Below are 11,534 nucleotides of genomic sequence, written 5' to 3'. Positions count from 1 at the left end.
TTCGTGCTGATTGTACGGAGATTGTGACAGCCGGGTTAAAATGGCATCCCTTGACAGGGCAAGAACAAGATGTATGTCAGGAGAAGTGCAATATTATCATCAGGAGATTTATACTTGGAGTACAGAGGAGGGAATAAGAGAGGCAGAGGAGGTCTAGGAAAGAGAGAGAGGAAGAGGGTGAGCTTGAGTTGATTCAAAATGTCAGAAGAAAGGGAGATGATTTGTTGGAACAGAACGGTAGAAAGTATAAACAGAGTGAATTGAAGACAGGAAGAGAAATGGAAATGAATGAGGGCAAAGTATCTGCGGTGGTCGGTGTGCTGAAGTTCTCGGGGGCCGAGGCTTGCACTGAGGGTCAGGATAAAGATGAGTCTGTGACAGTAGGAGTGAAGTTTTGGGGGGGAAAAAAGTGGACCATTTGTAGTTTCAGGGTGGGTGAAAACAGAGTTAGGTGCTGTGGAATCGGTGAGGGTAACCAGAAGTGGTCTTGTGATAATTGTTTGTGTTTCTGCTGGTCAGAGGGAGAATGCGCTCCGTGTTAAACGAGTGGGGACAAGATATGTGAATTGTCTTGCTCTCAAGAAAAGGGTGCCATTGAAAGGAGTGATTACTGGGGTAGCAGTAAATGTTAAAGTTGACCAACTGAAGGACCCAGTGTTTGTGATGCCCGTTGTTTGGTGCGACGCAGACAGGGTGGCGAAACAGAAGAGTCATTGTCTGTTCTTTGAGTTTTGATGTTGAGTCTTTGCCCGACAAAGTGATGTTAGGATATATAGGTTTTCCTATAAGAGCTTTTGTTATTAGAGGTGTCAAGCTGATGGGCATGTGGCAGCAGTGTGTAGGAGGGAGGTTCCTAGGTGTGAGATGTGTGCAGAAAGGCATGAGACAAAGGAATGTGTAGCATTGGGGAAAGTAGCGGTATGTGTTAATTGTAGGTCCGCCCATGGGGCTGGGGATCAGAAATGTCCCATGCGAGAGATGCAGGTTGAGGTTCCCAGGATTAGAGTAGTGCAGAAGTTGTCATATGTTGAGGCAGTGAAGAAAGTAGAGGAAGATGGATCAAGGGGCAGAGATCCTGAGAGGAGTGGTGTGACTAGTAGATCTGTACCAGTACAGAGGGAGGGATCCTGAGAGGAGTGGTGTGAGTAGTAGATCTGTACCAGAACAGAGGGAGGGATCCTGAGAGGAGTGGTGTGAGTAGTAGATCTGTACCAGTACAGAGGGAGGGATCCTGAGAGGAGTGGTGTGAGTAGTAGATCTGTACCAGAACAGAGGGAGGGATCCTGAGAGGAGTGGTGTGAGTAGTAGATCTGTACCAGAACAGAGGGAGGGATCCTGAGAGGAGTGGTGTGAGTAGTAGATCTGTACCAGAACAGAGGGAGGGATCCTGAGAGGAGTGGTGCGAGTAGTAGATCTGTACCAGTACAGAGGGATAAACCAACAAGTGATATATGTTTCAGAAAGATTGGATTTTTAGCATTTAGAGCAATGGTTATCAACTGTAGCTGCAGAGAGGTATTTGGGTGTGCGAGACTTGACGTCAGAAGAGTCACTGTTGCAGTGGTGAATATGTGTATGTGACTAATAAACATTGAAGAGTTACAGGGTGTGTTAAGTGGTGGTGTCCCATCCTTTCAGGCTGTTTGACCTGAAGTATTTTTTTATATTTTTTTGTATTTATTTAACTTTTATTTAACTAGACAAGTCAGTTAAGAACATATTCTTATTTACAAAAGGCCTCCTGCGGGAACCGGGTCAGGGATAAAAAAATTAACAAAATTAAAATAGGACAAAACACACATAACAACAACAGAGACTCTACATAAAGAGAGACCTAAGACAACAACACAACATGGCAGCAACACATGACAACACAATATGGTAGCAGCACAACATGGTATAAACATTATTGGTCACAGACAACAGCACAAAGGGCAAGAAGGTAGAGACAACAATACATCACGCAAAGCAGCCACAACTATCAGTAAATGTCCTGTAGGACTAAATATATTTAAATAGCGGGGTATGATATATTTTTTAGTTTTTATTATTAATATTATAATTTTTGTGCGTGTAGTGTTAGATGGTAGGGTATTTGTTTGATTTATTTATAATTTTGTTCCAGTAAAGTATAAGGGAGTTATACTCCGGTCTAGCAGGTGGCAGGATCGTTGCTCTACATACTGCGTGGTGCTCGGTGTCACCAGTGTGCGACTAGTCTGGTCTGATATAGGAGATCGCCAATGACAAGATGGCCACGGAGCATTAGAGGAATCTGTCAACTCTTTCAGCTACAGTGAAATAGCATTAGGTGCTTTCTATAATAATGGGTTTATCACAAAGCACCGGTGCTTCGGATGGAGGAACAGATGGATACCACGTCCACGGGGTAATAATGAGTCTTTATTTTATTGCACTTTTTTCTGACGCTGCGTGTAGTTCTTGACAAGGAGAATTGACGGTAATATACAGAAGGCATACAGTGGTGTAGGAACCGGATAAGGCCTACCGAAAGCTGATGAGGTGGCACTTAACTAGCTACCCTTTTTGGCGCACTGATAACACAACGACCTCACATTGATTTACGAGCTGAAACAGTCGATCATAATAACTGTGTGTATAGTCTGTATACGATATACGCTTTGTCTTTTGTGTGAATGAGCACCCAATGTAACAACTTAAACCAAGTCGATGTTGCTACTGTAGATATACTTAGGCCTAGCGGTAACCAAATGACAACAACAACATTTTAACGTTGACACCTTTTCATGCATACATTTATATTATAAATGTGTATATAGCTACACGAGTTAACTATATAGTAACTTAGTAAAGTCAACTCCATATGAAGTTGACTTTACTCAACTAACTAACGTTAACTAGATGGCTGTTTTTAGTTGTGCCATTGCATTCGCCTGAGAGGAACATTGTGATTAAACGGTCTAAATTCTGTTCCATAAATAACACAGTTGCCAACAAATAACGCATACAAAGTTGTATAGCGGCAGAATAAGATACCTGGTAGGGAGCGGGCAATTTAGTTACCACGTTTATCCCCCCCCCCCCCCCCCCCAAATGTATATCCTCACTCTGGTAACCTATGGACAAATATTAAGAATAAGCTATTTGATGATTTGATACCTATTCGGCAACTAATAAGCTAGGTGAATTAATCATTCTACTTTCTATTCGTTGTTTGTTGGCATCCTTTTACTTTACGAAATTTCTGGAACAGTATCCTGTTGGAAAGTTCCACCAATTATACCCACCCTTGCTGCTATCTGCAGGAGCCACATGTTGCACAACAGCATAGCTGGAATGCATACAATACTGCACAACACATCTTAATTAAACCACTATATGATCTACTATTTGTTGGTTAACGGTACTTGTTGTGGAATTGTTAGATATTGCTGAACTGTCGGAACTAGAAGCATTGGATTAAATGGTTGCGTTTGGCTTCCCATGTCCACGTGGTGATCTGATAGGTGCAGGAGAATTCCCCTGCAGAGAAAGCTGGGCTGGAGCCGTTCTTTGACTTCATCCTCTCTCTGGGAGACCACAGACTGGTGAGTTAGTCAGATTCATCCTCTCTCTCTCTGGGAGACCACAGACTGGTGAGTTAGTCAGATTCATCCTCTCTCTCTCTCTCTCTGGGAGACCACAGACTGGTGAGTTAGTCAGATTCATCCTCTCTCTCTCTCTCTCTGGGAGACCACAGACTGGTGAGTTAGTCAGATTCATCTTCTCTCTCTCTCTCTCTCTCTCTGGGAGACCACAGACTGGTGAGTTAGTCAGATTCATCTTCTCTCTCTCTCTCTCTGGGAGACCACAGACTGGTGAGTTAGTCAGATTCATCCTCTCTCTCTCTCTCTCTCTCTGGGAGACCACAGACTGGTGAGTTAGTCAGATTCATCCTCTCTCTCTCTCTCTCTGGGAGACCACAGACTGGTGAGTTAGTCAGATTCATCCTCTCTCTCTCTCTCTCTCTCTCTCTGGGAGACCACAGACTGGTGAGTTAGTCAGATTCATCCTCTCTCTCTCTCTCTCTCTGGGAGAACACAGACTGGTGAGTTAGTCAGATTCATCCTCTCTCTCTCTCTCTCTCTCTCTCTGGGAGACCACAGACTGGTGAGTTAGTCAGATTCATCCTCTCTCTCTCTCTCTCTCTGGGAGACCACAGACTGGTGAGTTAGTCAGATTCATCCTCTCTCTCTCTCTCTCTGGGAGACCACAGACTGGTGAGTTAGTCAGATTCATCCTCTCTCTCTCTCTCTCTGGGAGACCACAGACTGGTGAGTTAGTCAGATTCATCCTCTCTCTCTCTCTCTCTCTCTCTGGGAGACCACAGACTGGTGAGTTAGTCAGATTCATCCTCTCTCTCTCTCTCTCTCTCTCTCTGGGAGACCACAGACTGGTGAGTTAGTCAGATTCATTCTCTCTCTCTCTCTCTCTCTGGGAGACCACAGACTGGTGAGTTAGTCAGATTCATCCTCTCTCTCTCTCTGGGAGACCACAGACTGGTGAGTTAGTCAGATTCATCCTCTCTCTCTCTCTCTCTGGGAGACCACAGACTGGTGAGGTAGTCAGATTCATCCTCACTCTCTCTCTGGGAGACCACAGACTGGTGAGGTAGTCAGATTCATTCTCTCTCTGTCTCTCTCTGTCTCTCTCTGTGAGACCACAGACTGGTGAGTTAGTCAGAGCATTGTGATACCATCTTATTTATTTCTACTATAGACCTTTGATTAATATAAAATGCATCTTAGATACTCTGTTCAGTTCCTCTATCTAATCTATCACACACAACCCCCACCCATGTATTGCACATTTCCAACTGACAAACTAACTTGTGTCCAGAACCAGGAGAATGACATGCTGAAGGACCTTCTGAAGGCTAACGTGGAGAAGGCAGTGATCATGGAGGTGTACAGCACTAAGACCATGAGGCTGAGGGAGGTGGAGGTGGTGCCCAGTAACATGTGGGGAGGACAGGGCCTGCTGGGGGCGTCTGTCAGGTTCTGTAGCTACCAAGGAGCCAACGAGAACGTCTGGCATGTACTGGTGAGGACTCACCTGGCTGTCGATGAGGCTATGATTAGGTAGTAGTAGATCAACGTACACACGGCTACAATTTCAAACAACTAGGCATTGTTTTATCTGTGGTGTGATCAGTTGTCTGTCTTGTCTGGGGGGGGGGGGGGTCCTACATGTTGTTTCACATCATGCTAATCTGTGTGTTATTTTCTGTAGGATGTGGATGTGAACTCACCAGCTGCGTTGGCCGGCCTTCAGGCCCACAGTGACTTCATCGTTGGAGCAGACCAGGTGTTGCAGGATGTAAGCGTAATTATTATCATTCACATTCTTAGTTTTTCAAAGTTGTTATCTCCGTTGACTAGGTCGTTGCCTTTTTTAATTTAGTGGGAAAATAACCCATTGCAATAAACCATTGGCACTGTGATCTCTGTGTCTGTCCTCAGTCGGAGGACTTCTTCTCGCTGATCGAGGCCCACGAGGGGAAACCTCTGAAACTGCTGATCTACAACACAGAGACAAACGCCTGCAGAGAGGTGGTGGTCACACCCAACGGGGCCTGGGGAGGAGAGGGGAGGTGAGCTGAGCCTTATCTGGGGTTTACCTTGACCTTACCCGGGGAGGTGAGTGAGCTGAGACTTACCCGGGGTTTATCTTGACCTTACCCGGGGAGGTGAGTGAGCCACTAGGTCTTACCTGGGGTTTACCTTGACCTTACCTGGGGAGGTGAGTGAGCTGAGCCTTACCCGGGGTTTATCTTGACCTTACCCGGGGAGGTGAGTGAGCCACTAGGTCTTACCTGGGCTCTCTCTCTCTCTGAGGTTATTCTGTACTGCCTAAATGCCAAGGCTCTGAAACATCAGCAGTCTAACTGATATCTGTTTGTTTTTTTTAGTTTGGGTTGCGGTATCGGATACGGCTACTTGCACAGGATCCCATCCATGTTTCCCTCTCTCCCTGAAGATGACTCCACGCCAGAGATACACGCCAATGGACACCAAGAGGTGTGGATGGGCTCCTTGTGTTTCACTACAACGACATGTATGGGAATAAGACAGAGGGAATGCCCCTATGCCCGTCGCTTGTACAGTAATGACACATGAATCTACAGGCCTGCTAGTGACAAGGCTCACCGTTACCCCCCCATTACAAGGCTATCATACATGCTTATGACATCATAATGCATTATACAGATCGGCAGTATTAAACTTGGAACTACAGATGACATGTTGTCCCTCCACCCCCCCCAAGCAAATTTCCAGAAATGTTCATTGATGTGCATTGTCCCTGTGAAATAAATGAATCGACTGTTGTGGGCTGTGTGATCCACAGGCGTCTCTGATGGTGGGTCAGTCCGGCCTGGGACAGGGAACAGAGATGACAGACCAAGATAACAGACTGGAACAGATCACTCTGCAGAAAGAGGACAGTCCTCCATCTCTACCCATACAGGGAATCATGGATCCAGGTGAGTTGACTGATTGGTTGGTTACAGGGAATCATGGATCCAGGTGGGTTGCCTGATTGGCTGGTTACTGGGAAGTCATGGATCCAGGTGGGTTGACTGATTGGTTGGTTACAGGGAAGTAATGGATCCAGGTAGGTTGACTGATTGGTTGGTTACAGGGAAGTCATGGATCCAGGTCGGTTGACTGATTGGTTGGTTACAGGGAATCATGGATCCAGGTGGGTTGACTGACTGGTTGGTTACAGGGAATCATGGATCCAGGTGGGTTGACTGACTGGTTGGTTACAGGGAAGTCATGGATCCAGGTGGGTTGACTGACTGGTTGGTTACAGGGAAGTCATGGATCCAGGTGGATTGACTGATTGGTTGGTTACAGGGAATCATGGATCCAGGTGGGTTGACTGATTGGTTGGTTACAGGGAATCATGGATCCAGGTGGGTTGACTGATTGGTTGGTTACAGGGAATCATGGATCCAGGTGGGTTGACTGAATGCTCGGATCAACCCTCCTCCTCTGCCAGAGCATCCATTGTGTGCTCTGAAAGCTAAGAGGGCGAAACACTCTGAATTTACGAACAGACAATCTGACGAACGCCCAGGGCGCACTCTGGCACTCCAGAGTGAATATACAAACGCACCTTAGATCATTATAAAACACATTCAGCCAACACGCATAAAGCCATAAATGAAATAGTTCATTAAAAGGTTTGTCTATTTTTTTGGGGGGGGGGGCAATAGCTACTCGTCCTTTGGTCCACACAACGCAATTATACACAGAAACCAGAAACCAAGACTGATTACTATGTCTGTCTTTACTGTTCATCTTCCATGACCCTCTTGTGGTGTTTTTGTTTGGCCGTTCAGTTAACACATCTGTCTTTCTGTGTTCCTCTGGGTGTCTGAGGTTAGGTTCTGAATCTGTGAAACTGTTATATTGATGCAGTCTCTTTGTCGTTGTCTGTTTTTATTTTATCTTGAACTACCTCTGTGCTCTGCCAATGCTTTGTCTTTTTACCTGATAAGGAAGTGAACCTTTTTTTAGGTTCTGAATCTGTGACTCTGTGTTCCTCCAGGCTTCTCTGAGTCTGAGGTGGCTATGATGGCCCCTGACCCTTCAGAAGACATGGCTGATCGACTGGACCTGTCCGTCTCGTCCATCGACATGACCGGCACCTCTCTGGCCGTGCACGAGGAAAAGGACAGCAACGACATCTCCGGCATCGGTAAGTTAACTATAACTTGGAGCTTATTGAAAGGGAAACGAGCTGTTGTTTTGGTAGTGTTTGTATTTTCAATTGGTTGCCGTGTCATAACAAGACAAGCAAACTGTTGTTGATATTTATTATCACAATGTGAAACGGTGGACCCTTATCTGTCAAACACTATTTATTTTATACCGCTGCAACCAATTTGTCCAACAATGAATCTCCGTAGTCCCGACGTTGACTGTGTCTCTCTTCTCTGTTTGTACAGAAGAGCTGGGTGACAGTGAGCTTCCTGAGACGCCACCAGAGAACTGGATGGAGACTGAACATCCTGAGTCCCTTATCATGCCCACCGAATCACAAGACCAAGCGTCCGAATACGCTGGATCCCCCGACACAGTTGTGGAGGCTCCATTCGCCCCTCCTGTCGTTGAGTCCCTCGCCCCTCTCGTTGATGCTGAAGCTTCTCTCCCGGACCCAGACATCACCTCTTTCTCCCCCTCCCCTCCCCTGGACCTCCTGCCCCAGCCCCAGGTATGTGACATCTTGGTGGGGGACTCACTCACTCAGGACGACGTCACATTGGATGGAACACCACCAGAGCCAATGGTAGAGCCTGACGTCATCAGCTCACTGGAGCAACTCTCTGTGGAGCAGTCTGAAACCGCCGCGGCGGAACACCACCATGACGACCACGAGTGTTGCCATGACCACCACCACCACCACGAGGTCAGCAACCAGGAAGTGGAGGAAGAGTAGGTTTGTGTGTTTTCTTTCCGGGTCTGGTCACTGCCTGAAGAAACACTAGCAGAGATACTGAGCAGTCCAACAACATGGGAAATGTTCAGGACACTGGTGAAAAGACCTGGGGTGATGTATCGAGATGCAACACTAATAGAACCAGATAGAAATGTAATGAGTTTAACTGACACGCTTCCCCATTTTTTTCTATGATGACAATGGATGTCTGTTTTTATCTGAACGTGCTGAACAGGCCTCTGGTATATGAGTGATGGCGAGCGTACAGTCTATGGTCCAAGAGAACGTTGTACAGTTTGAATTTTTATTGAATGACTGGTTGGATGGGTCACGAGAGAGATCATGGTAGAAATGCATAACAATAGCTCTCTTGTATTTTTGGGTGTAGGATCCTATGTTACAAGTTCAGCTTAATGTTCCGATTAGCTGTAAGGGTTGCAATGTTATGAACATTTTGTAGTTTTCGTGTAAAAAAAAAAGATTTTTTATTATGGTTTTGGATTTCTTAAAAAAACAAATAAATTAATGGAATGGCCGTGTGAAAGATCCAAAGATAATTACACACACACACAGATAAATACATTCATTATATATTGTTGAACTACTTTATAGAATTCACTACGACAAACCAGTGATGTATGAACTTAAAGCATAGTTGCACCTTTTTTAATATTTGATTTGTGACGACAACAACTCTTTTTTTAAAAAAATTATTTTTTTATTTTTGTCTTGTAATTTGACTATTCCTGTTGAAATACACTTGACATACGAGTGGACCTCATAGGCCTGGGTCTAATACATTCAAATACTTGAGCCGCGCTTGATTTAGTTTGCCAGTAGGCTTGCATGGCCCTCCTTCCAAATCCCGTCTGGTTGACTCGAACGTGAGAAGCCTGGGCTTCTAAGGTTACTTTGCCAGGTACCATGGAATAGTCTCAAAAGTGCAAACTTCAAGCTAAATTAAGTGCATCTCAAATGTTTTTGGGACATTTTTACATACATACTTGACCCAGGTTCAGTACCTGAACAGTACCATTTATATAATCAATCAATCACAGCTTTTTTTTTTGCTCTTATCATTTGGAAGGGTTCAAGGTGAACCTTGTAAAGGCCGTCGTTGTAAATAAGAATTTGTTCTTAACTGACTTGCCTAGTTAAATAAAGTTTTAGTAAATAACCTTCGCACGTCAGCAAACAAAATGATTAGAAACCATGTGAAGGACTTACCAAGACAAACTAGGGAGAAAGGAGTTGGAGTAGTCTACACAAAAGGCTGAATTTTTATTTTAATTTAGGTCACTTTTAATCCATTGTACAGGATGAGAACAGGTGACGTCTTCCTTGGTTACTGTTATAGGAATCCATGTTTAAATTAAGTTTTTAAAATATTTTAAACGGTAGTTGTTTTTAATGCATAAAATATAGCAATTGTTGTTAGTTCTGTGTTCACAAAAGAGAGACATTTTTAATGTGGGATCAGGTTGTAGTTTTAGTTCTTAAACTCAAGAAAGTTGAATCTGTACTTAAGAGGTAGACCTGTTTTCAATAAGTTACAGTGCATTTATTCGTTAGACAATAATATTTTCTGGATTTCTGTAGCGTACGGGCCAGATTCAATCCGATCGCGTTTGGTCGGCTATGCACCTTCTTTATAAAGTCAATGTTCCTGTGAGACCGCATTCACCAACGCTGCTTATGTTGTCTCAATAGTAAATTACCTTTGAATGTAAAGCGTGCTAAATCTCAAATCTACCGAATGATCGGATTGAATCCCAGCCTTTGTTGCAGGGCATTTCTTTTTAAAGTGTCATCTTATGGGTTTCTGTACACCCTAGGTGAAAGGTCATTATTTTGTAAACATACAGTAGGGAAAGTCTCATTCCTCCATGTTACCTCTTATCTGTGTCATTTTTTATCTATGCAATTGTCAGCCATGTTTGTAGTTTTCTTTTCTTTTTTTCTTTTTTTACGCTGTAGGCAACATACTGTAGCCATCATGGAAGTCATCTGTAAGCTGGAACCACAGACAATACAGTATCAGGGTTGATCATTTAAATTCCATTTAAATTAGTCAGTTCAGGAAGTACACTGAAATGTCCAATTCTCTTAAATTCTTTCTGAATTGACTTGACCACAACCCTGTGCAGTAGCTTCTGATTTAAATCGTGACACTACTGTTAGTTTAATATAAATGTTTTGAGCAAATGCTTTTCTGTAAGAGAAGGTTATTTTGGTCTTCTTTTTTGATTTAGGCTAGGCACCTAGTTGTGAGAAATGAGGGGAGGGGAAATATTTTATCAATGGATGGAGAGTTTATTGTTAATGAGTGCAAATGAAATTCTACTTGTGAAAATTTGATTAATATTCTCTGTAAAGCTTCTGATGCAAAAATGGAGTCTCTTCTAGTCACTGGAACAAAAAAATAAAAATGGTCACAATTTTATTTTTGCCTTTTTGTTTTTCTCAACTTTTAAGCATTGTGTCATGACGCTGGACGGGGGTAGGTTTATGACAGTCATAAATACTTCGGTTGTCATCTGAGACATTCTCAATGATAGGATGACAAACTGTACAGTGGAAAGTCTACACATTATAGTTGTGCAATTTAAATGTTTGAATATGAAATGTGAGAATTGGGTTTTCATGAGTGAATTAGGCTTGACTCAGTGGCCCGCCCACGTGAAGAGACATTGGTTTTAACCAATGAAACACGCCCTCCTCTCCCTTCCTATAGAAAGCCTTGACGACAATAGAACTTCCTGTTCCGGGGACATTAGGATGACAATCCGATCTCAAGGGTTCAGATAACTACAGAACGAAGCCAACCTCAGCGTGAGCTTTGGTTGCGATTGGCATGAACTTTGAATACTTATTCACTACAGAAGTGATACCTCCTAGCCGTTGAGTTAGCAGCGGCCGCTGTAAACGTGGGCTAGGAGAGGACAGACAGAGTATCCCGTCTACCACACAATGATGACACTACAACGTTTCCCGTTCACCACCAGAGACACTCTTCAAAAGACAACAGACTGTTGGGCAACACGGCCATCAATCTACCACCAACC

At 44.0% G+C, this 11,534-nt stretch overlaps 1 protein-coding gene across 1 annotated transcript; it reads left to right on the top strand.

The window, feature by feature from the left end:
- The first annotated feature begins 2,165 nt into the window (after positions 1–2,165).
- Positions 2,166–10,813, top strand: LOC109881243 (Golgi reassembly-stacking protein 1). Its single transcript, XM_031809918.1, has 9 exons — positions 2,166–2,389; positions 3,489–3,569; positions 4,861–5,064; positions 5,254–5,340; positions 5,484–5,614; positions 5,933–6,041; positions 6,370–6,505; positions 7,579–7,728; positions 7,979–10,813. The coding sequence occupies exons 1-9, from the start codon at positions 2,327–2,329 to the stop codon at positions 8,467–8,469; spliced, it is 1,452 nt and encodes a 483-aa protein (XP_031665778.1). The 5' UTR covers positions 2,166–2,326; the 3' UTR covers positions 8,470–10,813.
- The last annotated feature ends 721 nt before the right edge of the window (positions 10,814–11,534 follow it).

This window comes from Oncorhynchus kisutch, linkage group LG30, assembly GCF_002021735.2.
Source record: "Oncorhynchus kisutch isolate 150728-3 linkage group LG30, Okis_V2, whole genome shotgun sequence".
NCBI lineage: Eukaryota > Metazoa > Chordata > Actinopteri > Salmoniformes > Salmonidae > Oncorhynchus > Oncorhynchus kisutch.
Note: the sequence above shows the minus strand (reverse complement) of the source record. Positions and strands in the feature narration are given on the sequence as shown.

What these genes read in the sequence shown, in the direction of transcription:
- LOC109881243 (XM_031809918.1), top strand. Translation starts at nt 2,327, where the DNA reads ATGGGTTTATCACAAAGCACCGGTGCTTCGGATGGAGGAACAGATGGA. An exon ending in GCCTGGGGAGGAGAGGGGAG is followed by an intron (nt 5,615 to 5,932) that starts GTGAGCTGAGCC and finishes TGTTTTTTTTAG; the next exon opens with TTTGGGTTGCGGTATCGGAT. An exon ending in ACAGGGAATCATGGATCCAG is followed by an intron (nt 6,506 to 7,578) that starts GTGAGTTGACTG and finishes GTGTTCCTCCAG; the next exon opens with GCTTCTCTGAGTCTGAGGTG.